At 42.7% G+C, this 27,407-nt stretch overlaps 1 protein-coding gene across 1 annotated transcript in view; it reads left to right on the top strand.

Moving 5' to 3' along the window:
• LOC127571847 (pinopsin-like) overlaps positions 1 to 26,764 on the top strand; it is a 57,512-nt gene extending 30,748 nt beyond the window's left edge. The window contains exons 3-4 of the mRNA XM_052018594.1: positions 9,025 to 9,255; positions 26,552 to 26,764. Coding sequence (XP_051874554.1) covers positions 9,025 to 9,255; positions 26,552 to 26,764 — 444 coding nt within the window. The remainder of the gene's footprint in view (positions 1 to 9,024; positions 9,256 to 26,551) is intronic.
• Positions 26,765 to 27,407: the final 643 nt, after the last annotated feature.

Below are 27,407 nucleotides of genomic sequence, written 5' to 3'. Positions count from 1 at the left end.
GACCGCAAACGTGGGGGGGGGGGGGGGGGGCATCACAACTAGGATAAGATACACACACACACTGATACATACAAGCACAATAACAATGTACAACTTCAGGATATAATACTTCAATGCCTGACCCACACTAGCATTGGCTCTAAGACTGCCTGGGATCTGAGTGAAACGCTCCCAAACCACATGGTGATGCACTCTTACCAGTGATCTCTGCAGCATTGTCTCACTACTCCTGGGGTCGTCAAAAGAGGAAGGGCTAGGGGATTGCAGCCCTTTTTATGGTGCTAGGAGGCTGGGTGGAGCCTTACTGTTGTGATTTAAATGAGCCAATGGTCAGGCAAGTTCAGAGACAAAAGGTACTCTCACACCTGAGGGATGGGTGGAGCCGCACCTTGATTGACAGTAGTATCACTTCTGATCAGAGGAGCAATGCTGTCCTCCGGTCAGCGGGGGTCAGTGTTGTTACTGTCACGTGACAGCCATGTGGATTTCTCACAACACCTCCCACAGACCCCTCCATTTTCCTATCATCCATGTGCCTATCTAAGAGTTTCTTAAATATCCCTAATGTATCTGCCTCTAACAGCACACCTGGCAGCGCATTCCATGCACCTACCACTCTGTAAAAAAAAATTTACCTCTGATATCCCCCCCCTGTAATTTCCTCCAATCACCTTAAAATTAGGCCCCTCATGTTAGCCACTTCCGTCCTGGGAAAAAGTCTCTGCCGTCCACTCAATCTATGCCTCTTATAATCTTGTACACCTCTCAGGTCACCTCTCATCCTCCTTCACTCCAAAGAGAAAAATCCAAGCTCGCTCAACCTATCCTCATAAGACGTGCTCTCCAATCCAGGTAGCATCCTGGTAAATCTCCTCTGCACCCTTTCGAAAGTTTCCACATCCTTCCTATAGTGAGGCGACCAGAACTGAGCACAATACTCCAAGTGTGGTCTCACCAGAGTTCTATAGAGCTGCAACATTACCTCGCGGCTCTTGAACTCAATACCCTGACTAATGAAGGCCAACACTCCATACGCCTTCTTAACAACCCTATCAACCTGTGTGGCAACCTTGAGGGATCTATGGACTTGGACTCCAAAATCCCTCTGTTCCTCCGCACAGCTAAGAGTCCTGCCATTAACCTTGTATTCTGCCTTCAAATCCAACCTTCCAGAGTGAATTACTGCACACTTTTCCAGGTTGAACTCCATCTGCCACTTCTCAGCTCTGCTCTGCATCCTATCAATGTCCTGTTGTAACCTCCAGCAACGTTCTGCACTGTCCACAACACCACCAGCCTTCGTGTCATCTGCAAACTGACTAACCCACCCTTCCACTTCCTCATGCAAGTCATTTATAAAAATCACAAAGAGCAGGGGTCCCAGAACAGATCCCTGCAGAACACGACTGGTCACTGATGCTCCATTTACAACCACCCTCTGCTTTCTATGAGCAAGCCAATTCCGAATCCACACAGCCAAGCTACCCCGGATCCCATGCCCCTGGCCTTCTGAATGAGCCTATCATGGGGAACCTTATCAAATGCCTTACTAAAGTCCATAAACATCACATCCATTTCTCTACCTTCATCAATGTGTTTTGTCACATCCACAAAGAATTCAATCAGGCTTGTGAGGCATGACCTGCCCCTCACAAAGCCATGCTGACTATCCCTAATCAGCCTATGCTTCTCCAAATGCTTATAAATCTTGTCCCTAAGAATCTTTTCCAATAATTTGCCCATCACTGAAGTAAGACTCACTGGTCTGAATTTCAAGGGTTTTCCCTACTCCCTTTCTCGAACAAAAGAATAACATTTGCCACCCTCCAATCATCTGGTACTACTCCTGTAGCCAGTGAAGACGCATTGCCAAGGGCTCAGAAATCTCTTCCCTCACTTCCTGTAGTATCACGGGATATATCCCTTCCGGCCCCGGTAACTTATCTATCCTAATGTTTTTCAAAAGTTCCAGCACATCCTCCTCCTTAACATCTACATGTTCCAGCTTATCAGCCTGTTTTACACTGTCCTCACAAATGTAAAGGTCTCTCTCACAGGTGAATACTGAAGCAAAGTATTCATTAAGGACCTCTCCTACCCCAGGCATGTTTCCTCCTCTATCCCTAATCGGTCCTACCTTCACTCTAGTCATCCTCCTGTTCTTCACATATGAGTAGAATGCTTTGGCGTTTTCCTTAATCTTACTCACAAGGCCTTCTCATGCCCCCTTCTAGCTCTCCTAAGTCCATTCTTGAGCTTCCTGGCTACCTTGTAACTCTCTCGAACCCTGTCTGATCCTTGCTTCCTAAACCTTAAGTAAGCTTCTTTCTTCCTGGTCTCTAGATATTCTACATCTCTTGTCAACCATGGTTCCTTCATCCTACCATCCTTTTCCTGCCTCAGTGGGACAAACCTATCCAGAACCCCATGCAAGTGATCTCTAAACAACCTTCACATTTCCGTTGTGCATTACCCTAAATACGTCTGCTCCCAATTTACACTCCCAAGTTCCTGCCTAATAGCATCATAATTCCCCCTCTCCCAATTAAATACTTTCCCATAGTGTCTGCTCCGATCCCTCTCCAAGGCAAGGAGAAAGGTCAGGGAGTTGTGGTCACTGTCTCTGAAATGCTCATCCACTGCGAGATCTGACACCTGATCAGGTTCACTGCCTAGTACCAGATCCAGAATGGCCTCTCTTCTAGTCAGCCTGTCTACATACTCTGTCAGGAATCCTTCCTGGACACACCTAACAAATTCCGCCCCATCCAAACCTTTTGCACTAAGGAGGTGCCAATCAATATTATGGAAGTTGAAATCACCCATGACAACAACCGTGTTATTTTTGCACCTTTCTAAAATCTGCCTACTTATCTGCTCCTCGGTGTCCTGCTGGCTATTTGGGGGACCTATAGGATAGTCCCAACAGAGTGATCACTCCTTTTCTGTTTCTGACTTCCACCCACACTGACTCTGTAAATGATCTCTCCACGACATCCTCCCTTTCTGCAGCTGTGATACTATCCCTGATTAGCAAAGCCTCTCCCCCACCTTTACCTCCCTCCCTGTCCCTTTTGAAACACTTAAACCCTGGAACATCCAGCAGCCATTCCTGCCCTTGTGACAGGCAAGTCTCTGTAATGGCCACAACATCGTAGTTCCATGTACTGACCCATGCTCTAAGTTCATCATCCTTGTTCATGATACTTCTTGCATTAAAATAGACACACTTCAACCCATCCAACTGACTGCAATCTTGCCCTGTTAAATGCCTATCCTTCCTCAAAGTCTCTCTGCATGCTACATCAACCTGTACAGCAACTGCCTCATCCTCTGACCTACCACTCGGGTTCCCACCCCCCTGCCAAACTAGCTTAAACCCTCCACAACAGCTCCAAGCAAACCTGCCCGCAAGGATATTGGTCCCCCTCCAGTTCAGGTGTAACCCATCCCTTTTGTACTGGTCATTACTTCCCTAGAAGAGATTCCAATGATCCACAAATTTGAAACCCTCCCTCCTGCACCAATTTCTCAGCCACACATTCATCTGCCAAATCAACCTATTCTTATCCTCACTGGCACGTGGCACAGGCAGCAATCCAGAGATTACTACCCTTGAGGTCCTGCTTTTCAGCTTTCTACCTAGCTCCCCATATTCACTTTTCAGGGCATCATCCTTTTTCCTACCTATGTCGTTGGTACCAATGTGTACTACGACGTCTGGCTGCTCACCCTCCCCCTTCAGAATGTTGTGGACCCGATCTGAGACATCCCTGACCCTGGCACCAGGGAGGCAACATACCATCCGGAAGTCTCTTTCACGTCCACAGAATCTCCTGTCTACTCCCCTAACTATCACTATTGCTCTCCTCTTCTCCCCCCTTCCCTTCTGAGCCACAGGGTCAGACTCAGTGCCAGCAACCTGACCACTGTGGCTTTTCCCTGGTAGGTCGTTCCCCCCAAAGTTATCCAAAGCGGTATGCCTGTTACTGAGAGGAACGGCCACAGGGGTACTCTGCACTACCTGCCTATTCCCTTCCCCTCTCCTGACAGTCACCCAGCTACCTGCCTCCTGCAACTTAAGTGTGGCTACCTCCCTGTAGCTTTTATCTATCACCTCCTCATTCTCCCGTATGAGCCAAAGGTCACCCAGCTGCAGCTCCCATTCCCTAACATGGTCTATAAGGAGCTGCAGCTGGATGCGCCTCCCGCAGATGTAGCTATCAGGGAGACTTCAGATCTCCCACATCTGGCAGGAAGAACACACCACTGACCCTGGATCCATTGTCACTAGCTAGGCTCTAATAGACAAAGACATCTTATATGGCTCCCACTTCTGGCTCTGAGAGTCCCGCTTCTTACTCCAAATCACAGCCCTCACTACCTGGAAAAGAACTGGGTCCCAACACTCACCTGTTTATTTGGCTCTCACTTCTCGCACCAAGAGTCCCACTTCTCACTCCAAGTCACAGTATTCACCAGTGTTAAGATCTGACCATTAGGAAAAGAATTGTTGATTCAATTATGCACATCAAAATTCTCAGACATTCTTTCCACAGCAATCAAATTTCACTCAATGTACATCATCTTCTTCTCAGATTCCATCTATTATATCCAGTCACCCCGATTCTTTGATAATTGTGGGCTGAAGGGCCCGTATTGTGCTGTACTGTTCTATAATGTAAGAGAATTTCACAGATTCGTAGTTCTGTTTCTTGGTCCCTGTCAGGACAGCAGGTAGAAGAAAGAGCAAAACACAAAGGAGAGATTAAGATAGGTGGGCTGACACTAACAGTACAGCTGCTTCATGCTGAGTAGTGCTCCCTGGGATGCCTGGCATATTTGCATCAGTCTCAATCAGAAATGGAGAAACAGAGCACTCACAGGTAGCTGAAAGACGATGAAGACTTCATCAATTACAGAACTGTGTGCAGACAGTGATTGTCAAGTTGCAGTGAATCAAATCCCTTCCAGCTGGTGTTGTAGGACTTGTACGTGGATGACTCCTCAGATAGTCTTATTCCTTCTGTGAGTGTGTATTTGAGCCGGTGTATTGCACATAGATAAACAGTTCGCTGGATTGTCTACAGGTAATTCACACTTCAGCATCAACAGCTCCAAACTCAGAAGCCCAATTTCAAGGTGTGTCATTGAGAAAGAGAATGCCAAAGGTGAACCTGCATCTTACCCAGACATTGGCAGATGTGTTATGTTCACTTCCGACAACAAGGAAGGAGATGGAGGATTTCCACTTGAATTGCAGTAGATAAATGCTCAAGATCATTACAACGATGTCTACCACTGAAAGAATGGCCTCTTCCTTAGACCATCAGCTATGGCTATCAAATGAGTCCATTTAGGCTCTGACCATGGCGTTTCAGACTGCAGATACTATTTTGTCTGGCACTTTAAACAAGGCATCAAATACATTATCTATGGCTTCACAATGTGTCAAGGTGATCTGCAGCAGATTAGCAGGAAGAATAACTCAGGAAAAATTTGATTGTGAAAGATGTAGAGATGATAACTCCATCAAAGTTCTTCTTTTTCTCACCCAATGTCCCTCACCTGGTAACTGATATGCCGTGTCCTGGTGACTGAGTTCATCCTTCCACTGGTGGGACTTCCAGGGCCTTCAAAACAGCGAGTGCAGCCCAAAAGTATTTTGAGTGAGAGTAGGATTTGAGTTGACTACCTCTCCTAAAGCCGTATAGAATACATACTGTGAATTGATAGAAAAAGTGTTTAAGAAATAATAATTCACGAAGTGTATATTAATATTCAACATAAAGTAGTCAAGATCCTTTTGTTTTATAATGCCACATAAAGTTTATTGATGCGCACCATTTCCACGCTTGGCTTGTCATTGCATCCTGAATGCCAAGGTGTCCTTTAAATTGTTTCATCTCGAATAACTGTGCTAAGATCAACTGCATCCTGACAAAACTGGAGCATCCCTAACATGCCAAACAGCACTGTCCACATTTAAAAGCATCAGGGCTCTCAGATCTGCCTCCTTTGACTTATTTCATCAAACAATTAACAGAGTGACTTGCGTTATCATGAGCAGACACGGTCTTAACTAAGTCTCGATCATGCCTGCTGACATGTAGTTTCATTAAATTTAATTATTAGTGACTGGGCATAATTCCCATGAGCTTTTGTTCTAGTACTTGGATGATATTCATTCCTTCAATTTTGTCAAGATAAACTGCTAGCTTTCTCCTCATAGTCAAATTTTTCCTCTTTTGTTGGTTAATTTCTAACTACTTGTACCATTTTTCTCCACAATTATCTAATAAAAATTCTTTCTGTATTCTATATGAACAAAAGCAAAATCAAGCAGAGTGCTTCAGTACTAAAACTCCCCCACCACCGAAAATGCACAAAATATAGGTTTCAGTCAGCTAACCTGAGTTAACACAGTCAGTCAGCACGAAGAACACAAATGCCAAACATAATTTGGCCAATTCACTGTTAATGTCTTAGCCTTAATAGGCTAAGATGAAGAACTTTAAACATTCGTCTAATCCATTATTCTGCTTTACGGGGCCGTTTTCTGTGCCCTGGGAAGCCTATATAGCTCATATTAAATTTCAAGGTAATTTAAATTCAGTTGAACCTCACAGATCAGTCTAAGGAAGTTAATTGAGATCAAAACTACTTTCTCTCGCAATAATTAGGTCATTCAACTGTTGTACAACACTGCCTTGTCCAAGTATTTGCAATCACTTTGCCAATTTGGCATTCAGGACATTTTGCCCTCCCTTTATTCTGAAAGGTAACACTGATAAGAGCTGATCTCTCTTCCCTGTGATCACTTACCAACTTCTGAAAAAATGGCATTGGGTGAATCAGCAAGGAAAGGTTTAAAGTGGTAGCAATTTGGGCCACCACGTGTATGTCGAACACCAAAGTACCCATCTATATTAATCTCAATTACCAGCATTTGGTCCACAGTCTACTATGCCTTGGTGATTCCAGTGCTTGTCATTGTCCTTTCTTATCATTACATATGATTCGATATCCATGTTATATTCTTGAATTTTAATATCATTGAAAAATATCTAGCAAATGACTAGTTGGTTAAAAACAATTAGACCACTATTTTCTCCAGTTACAAGGGATGGGTAATTAAGATGTCCTTAGTCATAGCCCATATAAAATATTTAATTCATTTTAATTACAGAGGTACGTCAAAAATATTTAAGTAAAAGAGTAAACATACAATTCATTAACAGTGTTTTTTCCAAAAATGTGACACGTAAGCTATGTGTTAATCTCTTGCAGTCTTGGGTAATATGCTGTTAAATTTCACAGGTATTTCCAGATCTGTTTGATTTTGATGGCAACATATTTAAACTAGAAAAGCAGATTGATTCCAGCAATTGGAGAGAATAGAAATAAATAAATGAGCTGATGAGATGTTACATTAAATAAATCAACATTATGAAGTGTTATCAAATAAATATCTGAAGAAGTATGGCTATTAGTTCCACAACATTTGGAACAGCAGTTTATATAGATTTTTAGGTGTACATTATGATTCATCCTCTGTGGAAGACTTGGAAAACAAAATATATTCCTACTGGGTTTAGATATAACAGAGGAGTCCTGTTGTTTTAGATCTTGTAATAAACACTAATCATGACATGTTTAGCAGCATTTGGATGTTTAGATGATTTAATTATTTATTCAGAATACTGCTTCACAAATATGTAACTTCAATAGATAAACCATGTTAAAATAACAGTCCTCTTTAGTTAATACAAATGAGTTATGTTTTAATACTTATTTAGATTTATGTAATCCAAAAATCTTTTTTAATTCATGGAGAAGCACAAGTATCACTAGCAAGGCCTAAATTTCGTACTTCCATAAGAAGAAAACTTACTTTCCAATAGCCTATTCTCAAACCAATTAACCTTCCAACCAGCTTCAGGATGTCTTTGGGAAAACTGAAGCACCTGGAGAAACTCAGCAGTCACGGGGGGAATGTGCATTCTCCACACAGAGAACATTCAGGTAATAATTGACCTTGGGACACTGTAGCTTAAGGCAGCGGTATTCCTTCCTGCTCCCCTACTCTAGGACATTTCTAGTTTCCCTTGAGATGGCAGTGTTGACCCATTTTTGAACTGCTGCAGTCCTTCAGGTGAAGATACTTTCAGTGCTATTAGGTGGGGAGTGCCAGTATTTAGACCCTGCTATGATAAAGGGTGGACAATATATTTCCTGGTCTGGATAGTGTGTCATAGAAAAAAAAAGTTGCAGAAGAGGTCAGTATGTATGCTGCCCCTATTCTTAGTGGTAGAGATTACACATTTGGGAAATGGTATCAAAGAAACCTTGGAATGCTACTGCAGAGCATTTTATTTATGATACAGGCTACACTACATTGCAGCAGTGATGGTGGAGTTTGGAATGTTTAGGGTAGAGGATTAAGTGTCAGTCAAACAGGTAGCTATGTTATAAATGGTGTAGAGTTTTAGTGAGTAGTTTTTCAGCTGCCACTTGTCAGGCCACATCTGATTGCTGAACGCAAGCATGGACTGTTACAGTTTCTGATAAAAACATAATTAAACATTGCACAATCAGCAGTGACCCCATTTTTACCCTGATGAAAGGCACATCATTGATAAAGCAGCTTAAGATGATTGGAGTTAGGACACTGCCCTTGATGCACTCTCACAGTGATGTCCAGGGATTTGGAAGATTGATCTCCAACAGCCACAACCATCTTCTTGTGTTGATGAAATGTCACCAACTGTGCCTCCCTCCACAATGAAGAATATTTCCAGCATTTTCCAGTTTTGTTCCTATGTGTGAGGTTTTCTTCTCAATTCCTATTGACTTCAGTTTTACCAGGGATTCTTGATGCAGTATTTAGTTGAATGCCACCTTGATTTTAAGGCAGCCAGTTTCTGCTCTCCTCTGGCATATAGTTCTTTGGTCCATCTTTGGACCAAGGTTATAACTATTTCTACTCTTCTGCTATATGTTTGCTATGTTTTGTCTCTATAGATAAGAGTAAGTAACTCCACAGGACGAGGAAGGGAGTATAAGGTGTTGTTCATGGTGACATGTATGGTGGTCTGCTTCCTGCTCTGCTGGTTACCCTATGGAATTGTGGCACTCATGGCAACTTTTGGACATCCTGGCTTGATCACGCCATCTGTCAGCATTATCCCATCAATCCTTGCAAAGAGCAGCACTGTCTACAACCCCATTATCTACGTATTTCTAAATAGACAGGTAAGATGTCCTTGAAAGTGTTTTCACTTTTGCAATTTGTATCATGGAAGAAGTACAGCAGCTACTTCCTTTAACTTCACAAAATTGGCTTCCTCAATATGTTGATATAGTTATAAACCCCCCCCCCCCCACAGGGATAACCCTTCTCTCCAACTGTCAGTGAATGTGATGTAATCTTAGCTGTGAAATTGCAACAAACTTATTTTGTGATTACCCAAGGTAACCCTATGAAATATTAAATATAAAATGTTATTATTCTTTACATGGTAGGACATGGATCATTGATGCCATCACAAGAATCTGGTCTGATTGGGCCAGGTGCTAACCTGTTCACAGAGTAAATTAAAAAAAGACTTGTAGACCAAAAGCTGAAGCTGGCACCAATACTGACTGTGTACTGCCTGTAACAGCTAACTATTGGCAATAGGAACACAAGAATTGGAGAGCCATTCAGCACCTTGAACCTATTCTGAAACTCAGCTAGATCATGGCTGGATTATGTCTCATCTCCAGGTACGGGCTTCATTTCCATACACCTTAATAAATCTCAGTTCAACAATATTCAATTGACCTAACCTCAGCTATTTGAGAAACTAGGTTCAAAGATTTTCACCAGCCTTCACATGGGCAAAGGATTCCTTATATCTCCTCCAAACAGCCTAGCTCTATTTTTAGTTTTCACTTCCCAGTAGAAGAAATAATTTATCTCCATTTTTCAAAGCACAATGATAGCTCAGTGGTTAGTTACTTTTCAGATGACCAGAAGTCTAGAAAGTTGATCCAGAGACATGAGCTTCATTGCAGATTCAAATTCAGCTAATTAAATCCCTTTAGAATCATAAAAGTAGCATCAGAAACTTGGTCATAAGACTGTGGGATGTTTGTAATAACTCATCTGGTTTACCAATGCCTCTGGAGAAAGAAAATTTGCTGTCCTTACCTAGACTACTCTGCACGTGATTCTGGACCACAGTGATGCTGTTGCCTCTTAGCCAAATGACTGAGGAAGCCTCTAAATTTAGAGATTAGTGAAGATTAGGGATAGGAAATTAATGCTAGTCTAGCTAGTAATGCCCAAATCTTAATACAAAAACAAACCTACCTTAAATAGCTCACTTAGGTACCCCTTAATCTATGTTTAAGGGAATATAAATCTGGTCTGGACAACCTATTCTCATAATTTAATTCTTTAGACCGTAGGGTGAGTACACACATTCATTTTTCCCTGAAGTATGGTACTCAGAACTTAACACAATTTAAGGGTCTAACCAGAGCCAAGGCCAAGTGCAACTGCTTCTGAAGACATTAATTCCTGGTTAAGTGAGAGAAATGCTGATAAATTAGAATAGTATAGATGGACATACTTGATGGTCAGCATGGACAAGATGGGCTGAAGGGCCTGTTTCTGTGCAGTATGACTCAGTAAGGTGGAAATGAATTTCCAAGCTGATTCAGATTTTCTAAGCTTGTAAGAATTATTTATTAACAATTATTGAAGACACACAACCCACAAACTTGATAATTCTTAACAAGGGTTAAAAAGGTACCAGTGACCGAAATCCATTTTTATATATTTTCATTACTTACTAAATCTAGACCAGATCCCAAAATTGTTTGGAAGTGACAAATGTAATTCTTGTTTCCCAGGGTGGGTTTCAAGGGTGAGTCATTGTTGATCTATGCATGAAATGTATTCCATCATTTCCAGGTAAAGGATATGGTAAAAAGGTTACTGCTTGAATTGTGAGATGTCTTAGACGTCCCCTAAGACATCTAATACTTCCTTCTCAGTAGAATTTATTCTGAACTTTACAACTACAATGCCTCTCTCCATAATGAACACAGAAGTATTAATTTAAAACCCACATCTTCCCATTCCCTGCACAGATTCCCACTTTGATCCCAAATGGACCCTTCTCTTTCCCTGGTTGCCCTCTTCACCCTAGGATACTTATAAAATGCTGTGGGATTTTCCTTAATCTTGCTCAATGCTATTTCATGTCCACTCTACACTCCTAATTACTATTTGAGATTGTGCTACAAGGCAGTAAAAAAAACTCACTGAAAAGGATTTCAGAATTTTGAATTTCATTGATCTCTTACAGTCAGTAATCCTGACTTGTGGCAAAGACTAATTTGTAGGTTGTACTTTTGTACTACAGTGGCTTTGTCTTCAGAAAAGCTTTCCTTATTCACACAATGTTGAGCCATTTGATTCTTTACTCCAGTATTGGCCAATTGTAATTACCAATTTCTACAAAAATTCTGCTTGTCCCAGAGCTATGCACTTAAGATTTTCCCAATTGCCCCTCATACAATAATTTGAATGCTTAAGTAGCATAAATCCATGTTTTCCCCATTAGGCAGGCTAATGGTAAGTAATTTTAGAAGTCCTGCACATCAGCTGAAATTAACATCTGGTTATTCATATCTTACCTGCATCTCTTAAAGGTAGGTGATCACTGACTGCAACATAGAACATAAAACAGTATAGCACAGGAAAAGGCCCTTTGGCCCACAATATTGTGCTGAACTAATTAAACTAGTCCCTTTTGCCTACACAAGGTCCATATCCCTCCATTCTCTGCATTTCCATGTGCCTATCTAAGGGCCTCTTAAATGCCACTATCATACTTGCCTCCACTACCACCCCAGCATAGCATTCCAGGCACCCACCACACACTTAAAAAAAACTTGCCCCACACATCTCCTTTAAACTTACCCCCTTTCACCTTAAATGCATGCCCTGTGGTATTAGATAATTCAACCCTGGGAAAAAGATATGTCTGTCCATCTGTGCCTCTCATAATCTTATAAACTTCTATCAGGTCTCCCCTCAGCCTCCACCGTTCCAGAGAAAACAACCCAAGTTTGTCCAACCTCTCCTAGCACATGCCCTTTAATCCAGGCAGCATCCCGGTAAACCTCTCCTGCACCCTCTCCAAAGCCTCCACATCCTTCCTAATTGCTGGAATCCTTACTGCACCTAACAGTGAACTACTTTGAAAAAGATTAAAGCAGGCATATGAGAGAGGACAGCCCACTTCATCAGATAGATCACAGAAAAAGATGCCCGATATGCTTGGGGCCAGTGTGTCACTGAGTTCTGAGATGGAGCAGTAGCAGGAGATGACGACCAGGGAATGAAAGGACTGGTACTTTCAAGGCATGGTGTTAGTGCAGAAGTGTTTATTGATCTACCCTTGCAGTTAACATTTGTTAGCACATCAACAAAACCCATCAGTCAACAACTGCTACACAACACACAATGTTCTACGCACACTTCCATTCCTCGCAAAGTAACAAGCTCCAGTCACTCAACATTCTAACTTTGCATTCACATGCTCTACACTTACAATTCTCAAACAGATGTCCTACCAGAAAGCATAACTTCCCTACTTTTGTATTGAATTCCCTGAGCAATAAACAATGTTAGCTTTGCTATTATTTGCTATACTTATACACTAGCTATTTATGAATTATGCACTCAGATATGCAGATCCCTCTGCATCTCAGAGCTCTGCAATCATTCACCATTTAGATAACGTGTTTGTGTTTACTTTATTCTGCCAAAGTGGGCAATTTTACATTTTCCCACTTTATACTCATTTGCCAGATCCTTGTCCCCCTCACTTAACCTACACGTATCCTTTTATAACCTACTTATGTCCTTTTCACAACTTACTTTTCTGCCTTTCTTTGTGTCATCAGCAAATTAAGACATCATACCTTCAGTTCCTTTACCTAATTATTGTAAATTATAAAAAGTTGAGGCCCGATCACATTCCTGTGGCACACTACTCATTACAACTTGTCAACCAGAAAAAGACCTATTTATTGATCACTCTGCTAGCCAGCCAATCTTCAATCGGTGCCAATATGTTACCTATGCAAGTTGAGCTAAAAATATTATAGTTCTTCGTGCTTATTTGGCCACCAGCCTTAAATAGAAGGAATTTTGTACAAGTAAGGAATCAAGTATGATCAGAGCAAAATGAATCCAAAATCTGTTTGGAGACACAAATAGTAGCAGATGCTGGAATCTGGAACAAACAATAAACTACTGGAGGAACTCAGAGGGTCAAGCAGCATCTGTGGAGACAGAGGGATAATTGACGTTTCGGGTTGAGACCCCGCATTAGTTGTGACCCAAAATGTCGACCATTCTGTCCACAGATGTTGCTTGATCTGCTAAGTTCCTCCAGCAATTTGTTTTTTTTTGCTCTGAATGCTATTTGTTTCTTTCATGTCTGTTTGACTTAGGCTCTCTCAGCTCTCAACTGGAAGCCTTAAGTTTAATTTTATAACTACGTCAATGCTGGTACACCAGAGTTATGCAAAATATTCTTGTAATCTCAAGATAGGTTTCATTTAATTTTAATGAATATCCTAGAAACCAGATTGGCATGTTGTCAGTTTAAGGTGGGGAGCGTGGACAGCAAAAAGGTTGCCTGACCAAAATGGCATCTGGCACACTATTGAGAATGGGTATGACAGGGCATGCATGAATTTCAAAGATCTGGCATTCATATTATGGATGCAAGTTGAATTTCTCCCTCCTCTCCACAAGTGGGCCCATAACTGGTATTAAGGTAATTGGTGTGAAGTTAACTAGTTTATATTTCTTGAACAAAGATCTTTTGTTTACTATCCAGTCTCACATCATAATTTCCATGTTTAAAGATAACACCATTCAGCTCTTTTTAGCCAGTTCTTAATGAGCAATGAGCTTAATGCAGCATTAACAGCATTGGTGTTTTAGATTCACTCCATTCTTAATTGTCTAACTGTGGACAGACCTTTAACACATCATGAGTCAAATTCTAACACAAAGCCGCTGAGGGTGGTATTAAGAAACGTAATAGCTTGGTCAAAGAGATAGGTTTTAAGGAGTATATATAGAAGACTAAAGTGGAGAACTGAGATTTAGGGAGGTATTTTAGAGCGTAAGGTCTATGCAATTGAAAATGTGGAATAAGGAATGGCCAGCTGAGAGCAGTATTTGAAGTCTGCCTGCAAAGAATCATTTGTGGAACGAGCTCCCGCCTGCAGGACAGGGAGTGAATTACCTAGATGTTGTGCAAATGCGTAATAGTGATTGATGGTACACCTGGCTAAGTAATCTGTTCATTTGCAGGTTTACACACGACAGACAATAAAAACAATCTTAAGTTTATGAACATTATAGTAGCTTGACAAAATGACTATTTATCAGTCCTCAGTGAGGATGAAACCACACTTATTCTAAGGAAGCGAACACATTCAATGCTGAATGTTTGGTAAAAGCACATTGCTGGAGTTCAGCCAAGTCTTTATACTTGAATCATGCTTGAAGTATATTGTTGTCACTTGTACTGAGGTACAGTGGAAAAACTTGTCTTGCATACCAATCGTACAGGTCAATTCATTACACAGTGCAGTTACATTGAGTCAGTACAGAGTGCATTGATGTAGTACAGGTAAAAACAATAACTGTACAGACTTAAGTGTCACAGCTACAGAGAAAGTGCAGTGCAGTAAGGTGCAAGGTAGATCATGAGGTCATAGTCCATCTCACCTTATCCTTCAATAGTCTTATCACAGTGGGATAGAAGCTGTCCTTAAGTCCAGTGGTATGTGTCCTCAGGGTCCTTATCTTCCACCTGATGGAAGAGGAGAGAAGAGAGAATGGCCCAGATAGGTGGGATCTTTGATTATGCTGGCTGCTTCACCAAGACAGCGAGAGGTAAAGACCAAGTCCAAGGAGGGGAGGCTGGTGTCTGTGACACACTGTGCTGTGTCCACAACTCTCTGAAGTTTCTTGTAGTCCTGGGCAGAGCAGTTGCTGTACCAAGACATGACGCATCTAGATAGGATGCTTTCTATGGTGCATCGATAAAAGTTGCTGAGTGTCAAAGGGGACGAACTGAATTTCTTTAGCTTTCCGAGGAAGTAGAGGCGCTGGTGAGCTTTCTTGGCCATGGCATCCACGTGATTTGACCAGGACAGGACATGGACCAAAGGGCTGTTTACCAGAGGTAAAATGAGAGAGATTGCTCTTGACTGCAAGGCAGCTATTGTTGAATGTGGCATCAGGCAGCCCTGGTAAAATTGAAGTCAACCAGCATTAAGGGGAAAACATTCCAATAGCTGGAATCATTCCTCATTCAATATGACACAATTTGGGATGTTAAAGACCATTCACTGCATGAATTCATAGAACACTACAGCACAGTACAGGCCCTTCAGCCCACAATGTTGCGCCGACATTTTAACCTGCTCTATCTAACCCTTCCCTCCCACATAGCCCTCCATTTTTCTATCATTCATGTGCTTATTTAAGAGTTTCTTAAATGTCCCTAATGTATCTGCCCCCACAACCTCTGCCAGCAGTGCATTCCACACACCCTGACATTCCACCCCCCCCCATACCTTCCTCCAATCACCTAAAGTTGTGCCCCCTCATGTTAACCATTTTCACTCTGGGAAGAAGTCTGACTGTCTGCTCGACTATGTTCTCTTATCACCTTGTACACCTCCATCAAGTCACTTCTCACTTCTTCACTCCAAAGAGAAAAGCCCTAGCTCACTTCAACCTGTCCTCATAAGACATGCTCTCCAATCCAGGCAGCATCCTGGTAAATCTCCACTGCACCCTCTCTAAAGCTGCCACATCCTTCCTATAATGAGACGACCAGAACTGAACACAATACTCCAAGTGTGGTCTAACCCGAGTTTTATAGAACTGCAACATTACCTGGTGGCTCTTGAACTCACTACCCTAACTAATGAAGGCCAACTCACCATACACCTTCTTAACAATCTTATCAACCTGCACGGCAACCTTGAGGGATTTATGGATGTGGACCCCAAGATCCCTCTGTTCCTCCACACTGCTAAGAGTCCTGCTATTAAACCTTGTATTCTGCTTTCAAATTCAATCTTCCAAAGTGTATCACTTCACTTTTCCATTTGAACTCCATCTGCCACTTCTCAGCCAGCTCTGCATCCTATCAATGTCCTGTTGTAACCTCCGGCAACTTTCTACACTGTCCACAACACCAACCTTTGTGTCATCTACAAACTTGACTAACCCACCCTTCCACATCCTCATCCAAGTCATTTATAAAAATCACAGAGCAGGGGTCCCAGAACAGATCCCTGTAGAACACCACTGGTCACCAACCTCCAGGCAGAATACTCTCCATCTACAACCACCTGTGTCCTTCTATGGGCAAGCCAATTCTGAATCCACACATCCAAGTTTCCCCTGGATCCCATGCCTCCTGACTTTCTGAATGAGCCTTCCATGAGGAACCTTATCAAACACCTTATTAAAATCCATGCACACCACATCCACTGCTCTAGCCTTCAATGTGCTTTGTCACCATCCTCAAAGAATTCAATCAGGCTCGTGAGGTACAACCTGCCCCTCACAAAGCCATGCTGACTAATGCTTATGCTTCTCCAAGTGCTCATAAATCCTGTCTCTCAGAATCTTCTCCAGTAATTTGCCCACCACTGAAGTAAGACTCACTGGTCTGCAATTCCCAGGGTTATCCCTACTCCCTTTCTTAAAGGAGCAACATTTGCCACCCTCCAACCATCTGGCACTACTTCTGTAGCCAGTGAGGACGCAAAGATTGTCGCCAAAGGTGCAATCTCTTCCCTTGCTTCCAGTAATAACCTTGGATGTATTCCATCTGGCCTCGGTGACTTATCTATCCTAATGTTTTTCAGAAGTTCCAGCACATCCTCTTTCCTCACATCAACATGCTCTAGCATGTCAGCCAATTGTATGCCATCCTCACAAATGTCAGTCTCTCTCACTGGTGAATACTGAAGCAGAGTATTCCTTAGCATAGTTCTTTTTATGCTACAGAAGTTCTGATAATACTGCAGGTCCAGTCATCTTCAGCTGCTTTGTCAGTTATTTTCCTTTCATCAGAAGGTCAGAAGTGGGGTTGTTTGCAGATCATTGTAAAATGTTCAATTCATTCGCAACTCCTCAGCAAATGAAGCAGCCCATGGACAACATTTGGACATGGATTGTCAGGCAGGTAATAGCTTTGATATACAAACACCAGGCAATGTCTATTTCCAACAACACAGTCCAACCAACTACACTCAGCCTTCAATGGCATTACCACTGCTGGGTTCCCACCATCCTGGGGATAATCTTTGACCAGAAACTCAACAGCACCAGTCACATAAATACTGTAGTTACAAAAGCAGGTTGGAGGCTATTATCTTACAGGGAGTGGCTCACCTCCTGACACCAGTTAACAAGGAACATATTAGGAATGTGATGGAATGCTCCTCACTTGCCTGGATGAGTAGTACAACTCCCAACAAAAAACCAACAGGTTTGTGACACCATCCAGGACAAAGCAACTACACTAGTCTGGTATTCCTCCACAGTTCAAGGAAAGCAGAGAGTGAACAACCTCTCGAGCATAAATAAACTGTTTTCCTGCTTCAAAGTGGCACTGGGATAACCTGGAAGAAGATCAACTTAATTGTCTGCAGCTCCATGAAAGCCTTAACATTGTAAGGGAAGAGAAACAGTATTAAATAAATGAAATATAATACAAAATATGAATTGATTCAACTGTAGCTCATGGCTTATGGGAAGAAGCTGGGTAGATAGTTATAGGATCTGTTGGCTCTTCCTAGAGCACCAGTTATGGCAAATCAGACTAAGCTTCAGACTCTCAGTTTGTTACTGTTCCAATTATTTGGTAGTTCAGATAAACAATTATTGACTTGAAGTGTTAGCTCTGTTCTGACTCCACAGATACTGCCTGTTAAACATCCCCAGCATTTTCTGTTTTTAATTGATATTTAGTGTGTTGAGTTTATGTCAACACAACACTGATCAGATTCAATTAGGTTTATAAAAGGTTCTTGAACCAGTGGACAGTTTCCTCTGGCAGAATGTCCCCTTCCAGTTTTTGCTCAGGTTTTCGAGACACAGTAAGAAATTTTTCAATGATTCAAGGAACATATGTATTGTTTGATGTTTTACTGCTGTCAAAACCCAACTAATTACTCCACATCCAGAACTTAAAATTTGTGATTATATTTTTGGTTAAAATATTCTTAATATTAAAAGGAAGTCTACTTTTAATGTGGAGCAGAAACCAAGTTGGATTCAGATCTCCAGCATACCCCAGAAGTGATCTACTTAGACACACTGCTGACCTCTGGTGTGTCAGGGGAGTTTTGGGGTGAATTAAGCATTTATGAAGGGAATTGACATTCCTTAATAATAATGACATAAGTAAATTCAGCTGCCAAACATTACCTCTCATGCAGAAGAGCCACTTTCTTTGGAGTGTGTCTTTAATGTGAGCATCCTCAGTAAATATGAGGGGCGGTCATGTGGCCTTGAGAGTTTGACCTAGTCCTGGGGAATCATATAGGTCAGTAACATAGAAATAGTGATATTAGCATAAGTTTAAAATTAATTATGGAAAAGACAAGGAGCCAATTAAACAGGGACAGTGACTAATGCTCCCTAACATTTAGCATTGTCACAGACAAGAATAGGAGCAAAGGACAGGAAAATATTTAATTGGGGAAGGGCAAATTTTGAGGCTATAAGGCTAGAACTTGCGAGTGTGAATTGGGATGACATTTTTTTTTGAAGGGAAATGTACTATAGAGATGTGGTCGTTGTTCAGGGATATCTTACAGGATGTTAGGGGTAAATTTGTCCTGGTGAGGCAGAGAAAGAATGGCAGGGTGAAGGAATCATGGTTGACAAGAGAGGTGGAACATCTAGTTAGGAGGAAGGAGGCAGCATACATAAGGTTTAGGCAGCAAGGATCAGATAGGTCTCTTGAGGAATATAGAGTAGCAAGGAAGGAACTTAAGGGGCTGAGGAGAGCAAGAAGGGGACATAAAAAGGCCTTGGAGGCAAGGGTTAAGGAAAACCCCAAAGATATTTTGCACTTATGTGAAGAGCAGAAGGATGACAAGAGTAAAGGTAGGACTGATTAGGGCCAAAGGTGGGAAGATGTGCCTGGAAGCTGTGGTGAGGAAGTGAAGGGTTAAGAATTGCAACCATACCTATAACTGGTAAACAAAATGTGTATATGCATTTATACTTCTTTAGCAAGGACTAGCAAACTGCTGACCCACTAAGTTAGGTTGGAATGTTAAGTATGTTAACTGCCTTCGTTTCGGGTAACAGACCATTCCGATATGTCAGACAGTGGCGATACTGGTTATAATTAACATCGAGGTGAAGGCTTGGTCTGAACAATGAAGGGTGATACCTGCCTTTGAAAGCCTTGATTATAACTCAATTATGCTAAGACAAGGGGTGTGATAGCTGTCTCAGGATCTCTATAGCTTGACCGAAACTCGCAGCGCCGTTTGCATGGGATGTGCGTGACAATTCCTGTATAAATGTCTGTCCGCCCTTTGTTCAGGGAGAACTTGGGAAGCGACTCTTAGTGAGTGCTGAAGAGAATTCTCCTAGCAGTGCACTGCTAATAAAGGTATTTGTTCGAATCGACCTCGTGGCACTGTGTTATTTACAGCAGACAGAAGGGGAAAATTGATTTCGGGATGACAGTGGAAGTGGGCAAGGTCCTCAATGAATACTTCTCTTCAGTATTCACCAAGGAGAGGGGCCTTGATGATGCTGAGGACAGTGTTGGTAAGGTTAATGTTCTAGAGCATATTGATATCAAGAGAGAGGATGTGTTGGAGCCGTTAGAAAATCTTAGAACCGATAAGTCCCCGGGGCCTGACAGAATATTCCCCAGACTGCTCTGCTAGGCAAGGGAGGAGATTGCTGAGCCTTTGGCTAGGATCTTTCTCTGCTGGAATAGTACCCGAGGATTGGAGGGTGGTAAATGTTGTCCCCTTATTCAAAAAGGGTAGTAGGGAGAGTCCAGGGAATTATAGACCAGTGAGCCTTATATGTCTATGGTAGGCAAGCTGTTGGAAAGGATTCTTAGAGATAGGATCTATGGGCATTTAGAGAATCATGGACTGATCAGGGACAGCCAGCATGGCTTTGTGTAGAACAGATCATGTCTCATAAGCCTGATAGGGTTCTTTGTGGTGAACAGACAGATTGATAAGGGTAGTTCAGTAGATGTGGTCTACATGGATTTTGGTAAGGCATTTGACAAGGTTCCACATGGTAGGCTTCTTCAGAAAGTCAGAGGACATGGGATCCAGCGAAGCTTGACTGTGCGGATTCAGAATTCACTTGCCTGTAGAAAGCAGAGGGTTGTGGTGGAGGGATTGCATTCAGGATCAGTTCTGGGACCTCTGCTTTTCGTGATTTTTATTAATGACTTGGATGAGTGAGTAGAAGGGTGGGTTGACAAGTTTGCAGACAACACAAAGGTTGGTGGTGTTGTGGATAGTGTAGAGGATTGTCAAAGATTGCAGAGTGACATTGATAGGATGCGGAGCTGTGCTGAGAAGTGGCAGATGGATTTCAATCCAGAGAAGTGTGAGGTGGTACACTTTGGAAGGACAAACTCCAAGGCAGAGTACAAAGTTAATGGCAGGATACTTGGTAGCATGGAGCAGCAGAGGGATCTGGGGATCCATATCCACAGATCACTGAAAGTTACCTCACAGGTGGATAGGGTAGTTAAGAAAGCTTATGGGGTGTTAGCTTTCATAAGTTGAGGGATCAAATTTAATAGCCGCGAGGTAATGATGCAGCTCTACAAAACTCTGGTTAGACCACACTTAGAATACTGTGTCCAATTCTGGTGCCTCATTATAGGAAGGATGTGGAAGCATTGGAAAGGGTGCAGAGAAGATTTACCAGGATGCTGCCTGGTTTAGAGAGTATGCATTATAAGGAGAAACTAAGGGAGCTAGGGCTTTAATCTTTGGAGAGAAGGAGGATGAGAGGAGACATGACAGGTGTACAAAATATTAAGAGGAATAGAGTGGACAGCCAGCACCTCTTTCCCATTGCACCAATGCTCAATACAAGAGGGCATGGCTTTAAAGTAATGGGTGGGAAGTTCAAAGGAGATATCAGAGGAAGGTTTCTTTTTACTCAGAGAGTGGTTGGGGTATGGAATGCGCTGCGTGGGGTGGTGGTGGAGGCAGGTACATTGGTCAAATTCAAGAGATTATTAGATAAGCATATGGAGGAATTTAAAATAGAGGGATATGTGGGAGGAAGGGGTTAGATAGTCTAAAGTGATGTTTAAATGTCAGCACAATATTGTGGGCGAAGGGGCCTGTATTGTGCTGTACTGTTCTATGTTCTAAACTGAGAAATGACTCAGTGGAACAGAATTTTGCCTGGGGACAAATTTCTAGGTGCCTACGAGTAGGTGTAGCACTTCAGATTAAAAGAAATCACCCACAGGCTGTTGGCTGCAGTGGAATCATTCATCCTCAAATCATGAATAATTGCTAAGAAAAAGTGGGAGGAGGACTAATTTCAGCAAAATGAGAAGGGTTCTGAGCCACAGAAAACTGCAGTCAAATGACCATCAGGAAAATGCATGATAGATCAATGTGCAGTCCTTAAGGACAATGTGATCAATGGAATCCAGGCATATTGCCACCAGGGGGCAGCAATGAAAACCAAATGTCCAAAAGATGACATTGGAGTATAATGAAGCAGAAAAAAAATTAATTTTGCAGTTACAAGTACAGACTATAAAAGCTAGGACTGTTTTCCTTTGAACTAAGATTGAGAGGTGATTTAATAGAAATGTTCCAAATTAAGAAGGGGCTAAACCAAATGAATATCAAAGGTGGCATGAGGAAAAACTTTTATATACAGGGAATAGTTATGATTTGAGTGTCTCAGTGACTTCCAAAAATAAATTAAGTTCTTGAAGAAAAATTGCAGAGATGTGGGGTTAGAGGCCTGGAAATGAAACTAAATGCCTTGTTCTTACAAAAAGCTTGGACAGGTTTGATGGGGTGATAGTTCTCTTTCTATACTGAACAGCTTTGTGAGCCCTGAGAGAGTAGAAGTATGAGCACCAAAGTAGTAGTATGAGATTAGATTGGCAGTCAATATCAAAAACTCTTCTAGAGGGATAGTGACAATATAAGGGTTGTCAAAGGAGTATCCTGCCCAATTAGAATAGAAATTTATTGGTGGAAGTAGATTTCAACATGGTTGAGGTCCTAAATTAACACTTTGCATTGGTTATGCCCAGGAAGAGGAGTTTGCCATTGTTGTGATTTGCAGGGAGGTTGCTGGGATACTGGATGAGATAAAATAGATAAAGACGAGGAACTAGAAAGGCTGGCAGTTTTAAAAGCAGGATGGATACATACTGGGATGCCAAAGGAAATAAGGGTGGAAATTGCCAGATTGCTGACTGCTGTTTTCTGGTCCTTCTTAGTTAGGAGAGGGAAAAGGACTGAAGAATTGCAGATATTGCACATTTGTTCAGAAAAAAAGTAGAGAAGGTCATATCTGGTTATTACAGGCCTGTTAACACATCAGTGGAGGGGAAGCACAAACAAAATTTAAGACAAAAGTGAATTACCCTTCAAAATGTGAGCAGAAAGTTAATGAATCAAACAACTTTTCTGTGCTGTATAATTTTATAGTTCATTTTTCATTTGACATTCGACTAAAACAAATTCTCTCCAACATTGGAATTAAAAAATATTTAAACTTCAGCTGCTGTTGACAGAAAGTCTTTAATTTTATCTATTTTCCAAGGATAAGAGAATAGTAAACTAATACTGGAAGGAATGTTATATTTTTGTTGAACATTATCATCTTTGAAATTATTTCATTTCAACATTGCTGTACCTGTTCCAGATCAAAAATATTCTTTCCTGAGTCAATCTAGCAGTCATGTATTCAGGTGGTTATCTCTTTTTTTTAAAAAAAACTTTCCTTGACGTTTGGCATTGTTTCTAATCAAAGTAAAATTTATATGATATTGCTCTTCCATTTGAGGGGAAAGAATATGAAATGTTGTTTAGGTATACTTTATCTCCAGTGGGGGCCTGAAGCCTAAGGTTAATAGGTAACTTGTATTTCAAATTCTTACTTTTCTTAAAGGATCATCACATAATTATCATTAGTGTTTGCTTTTATAGAAAAAAAGTAGCAAATTCACCTTCAATGTAACAAAACTTAAGTTTCCAAGTAGAGATCGTTTTACATGGAAGAAGAGCATAGGAGGAATAACTATCTAAATGGTGGTAAGAAAGATCCAAAATTCCCCGCCACCTCTGGCTCTGACCTTGGCCCCGGCTGCGGTCCCCACCACCTCTGGCTTTGGCTCCAACCTCGGCCCCAGCCATCCCCAGGCAGAGACCTCTCATACTGCCACTGGGTCCTACTGCTCCTCTGCTTTCACTACCACACCCCCACCCTCCCTGGTCTCCCCAAGCCTCCCCCCACCCTTCGACCTCCCCTTCACTCCGAGCCCCCTATTTCCTCCCACCCCACCTTTCCTGACCCCTCTAACTCTCCTCTCCGACCCCTCCAACCCTCTACCCTCCCCGACCCCAGCTCCAACCACTGCCACATTCACTATCCCCTCCAACCTCTTTCCCTCCCCCCCCCCCCCCACCACACCAAGCTGAACGTTCTGTCCTTAGCAGGGGCCTTAACTTTGTCCCCCTGCACCTCAGTTGTGCCCAGCATGACGCCAAGCTCTTCCTCCATCTCTGGGCCCATTTCTTTGGCAAGGATTCTCCACTGATGACCCCTTCTCACACCTTAAGCCCTCTTTGTCCTGGCCTTCTGCCCACTCTGGATCTCTTCATCTCTAACTGCCAATGGAACATTAACCATCTCAACTTCACTCCTGTTACCTACTCCAACCTCACCCCCTCTGAACACACTTTCCCCACCAATCCTAATCCCACTGCAGATGGGGGGGGGGGGGTGTTGGAAGGTTGGTGGGGGATGCTGTTGTAGTCTGGTGGACTGACCTTTACATTGCAGAGGTCAGACATCAACTCCTGGACACCTCTTATCCCTCAACCTAGATCCCACCAAGGAGCACCAGGCCATTGTCTCCTGCACTATCACTGACCTCATCGCCTTGAGATCTCCCCTCCACAGCCTCCCACCTCAGTTCCCCTACCCCACACTGCCCATTTCTACCTCCTACCCAAGTTTCACAAACCCAACTGCCCCAGTAGACCTATTGTTTCTGCCTGCTCCTGCCCCACTGAACTAGTGTGCTCATATCTTAACTCCATTTTGTCCCCCTTGGTCCAGTCCCTTCCCACCTATGTCCATGACACTTCACATGCTCTCCATCACTTCAACAACTTACAGTTCCCCAGCCCTGACTGCCTCATTTTCACCATGGTCATTGAGTCCCCGTGCACTACTATCCCCCAGCAGGAAGGCCTCGAGGCTGTTTTTCTGGACAGACCCAACCAGTTCTTCACCACCACCCTCCTCCATCTGGAGGAACTGGTACTCACCCTTAACTTTTCTTTCTGCTCCTCCCACTTTCTCTAAAGGGTGTAGCCTTGGGCACTTGCATGAGCCCCAGCTGTGCCTGCCTTTTCAATCAGCTATGTGGAACAGTCAATGTTCCAAGCCTACATCAGTAACGCCCCTCAATTCTTTCTCTGCTATATTGACAACTGCATTGGGGCTACTTCCTGCACCCGTGCCAAGCTAGTCAACTTCATCAAATTTGCCTTCAACTTCCACCCTGCCCTCAAATTTACATGGTCCATCTCCAACACCTCTTCCCCCCTTTCTGGAACTGTCTCCATCTCTGGAGACATTAACCACAGACATCTTTCACAAACCCACCGAATCCCAGTTACCTTGACTACACCTCTTCCCACCCTGTTACTTATAAGGACACCATCCCCTTCTCCCAGTTCCTCCGCCTGTTCCCATGAGGCTTTCTGTTCCAGGACAGCAGAGACGTCCTTTTTCAGTAACCAGGGTTTCCCTTCCATCACCATCAATGTCATCCTTACCCATATCTCCTCCACTTCCTGCACATCTGCTCTCACCCCCTCCTGACGTAACAGGGACAGGGTTCCCCTTGTCCTCATCTACCACCCCATAAGCCTCTGCATCCAACACATTATTCTCTGCAACTTCTGCCATCTCCAACCAGATCCCACCTCCAAGTACATCTTCCCCTCACCCCCTCTGCTTTCTGCAGTGACTGCTCTCTGTGACTCCCTTGTCCACTCGTCCCTCCCTACTGATAACCCCTGGTACTTACGCCTGCAACAGCACGGAGTGCTGCACCTGTCCCTACACCTCCCTCACCACCATTCAGGGTCCCAGACAATCCTTCCAGGTGAGGCAGCATTTCACCTGAGAGTCTGAGGGTGTCACTTATTGCATCTGGTACAGACTCCTGTACATCAGTGAGACACAATGAAGATTGGTGACTGCTTCAAGTACCTTCACTCCATCCGCCACAGTAGCCAGGACCTCCCGCTGGCCACCCACTTTAATTCCACATTCCACTTACATACTGACCTGTCTATCCATGGCCTCCTCTACTGCCACATTGAGGCCAGACGCAGGTTGGAGGAGCAACACCTCATATTCCACCTCAGGAGTCTCCAACCTGATGGCCTCAATGTCACTCTCTCTAACTTCTGGTAACCCCCCCCCCCCCCCCCCCCCCCCCCCCCCCCCCCCCCCCCCCCCCCCCCCCCCCCCCCCCCCCGTTTTCCCTTATTCCTATAGCTCCCTTTCCCCACCTTCATGCCCATCTCCTCTCCTCCTTCCCTTTATTCCATGATCCACTGCCCTCTCCTACCAGATGCTTCAGCCCTTTGCCTCTTCTACCTATCACCTCTCAGCTTATTACATCTTCCCCCTCCCCCACCCTCCTTCTCTCACCCAGACTTACCTATCCCCTGCCTGCATGTGCTCTTCTCCCCTCCTTATTCTGGCTTCTGCCCTCTTCCTTTCCAGTCCTAATGAAGGGTCTCAGCCCAAAACAACTGTTCATTTCCCTCCATGGATGCTGACTGACCTGCTGGGTTCCTCCAGCACTGTGTTGTTGCAAATAGCTGCCATATGGGAAGCAAGATCAGTAAAATCAACTATTGAATAGACCTAACTACAGACACAAGACTTGGATTACATAGGTCTGAGGGAGAGACTTACAGTCATGGGCAGATTTCAATTGGGAATAAAAAAGTTTTGAAGTGAAAAATAAAACAACTCTAGAAATTATTCCTGTGAATATAAAATGTGTACTTGAGACCTAAAGGATTGCATTATTTGTTACAATTTCAGCTTGTTTCACAAATATAAATGATTTTTTAACTTCCACCAATAATATTAACTACTGAATGTTTAATTTGATTTTCTGCTCATTTATTTCAACCAATCCAGTTCTACAAGTGTTTTAAAGCACTTCTTACCTGTCAGAATTTGCCTCTTGGTTTAAGCACCAGAAGTCTCTCTAAGACAATAAAAAATGACCGTACCAAGCAGAAGAACTACAATACTAGCTTCATAATGGCCTCCAGAGCTCCACGGACAACTGCCAATCAAAATCAGTCTGACAGCATTCAAGGTGGCACAAGCAAAGAACCTACTCAGTGAAGTTTCAGACCTTCCAGTATCGCTAGTGACGTGGTACAGCATATGACCAAGTAGATACTTCTGATGGAAAGTCCAGAGCATTTCAACACCACTTTAAGGAACTTCAAGTTCTTGTGGAAACTGCAGAATGTCTTGCTTTGACAAAAGCTAAGTTGTTTGTAATAGCAATTAGGATGAAAGAGAATGTTGTAAACACTCAGTTGGTCAAGTAGCATCTGTGGATGGAGAAACAGTTACTTTCAGGTTGATGATCTTTCATCATAATTTGTAAAATTAAATATTAACATTCTGTAAACAAAATGGCTTACACTGAAAGATAAGTAGAATTAGATTTATTTTGTTAGAATGTATGTGACAAGAACCTATTATCAAAATAATTAAGTTTCATTATATTTCATTCTTAAGGTTGATTGGCTGACTTTGCTGGTCCTTGTGAATGACAATACTGAGAATACTTTTGGTATGTAGCGAAAACCATTGAATGGATTTTACTTTACAAAAGGGTGCTAAATGGTACATGTGAATATGTGTTACCTTCAACAGAGTTAATCTTTGAACAGCTATCCTAGAATCTAAAGCTTAATTCCAACCAGTGAAAGAAGCCAACAAACAAATTTGACAGAGGGCAAAGTGATAACTTTCA

Source organism: Pristis pectinata, chromosome 6 (genome assembly GCF_009764475.1).
Source record: "Pristis pectinata isolate sPriPec2 chromosome 6, sPriPec2.1.pri, whole genome shotgun sequence".
Lineage (NCBI taxonomy): Eukaryota > Metazoa > Chordata > Chondrichthyes > Rhinopristiformes > Pristidae > Pristis > Pristis pectinata.
This window is presented reverse-complemented; position numbering and strand designations above follow the sequence as displayed.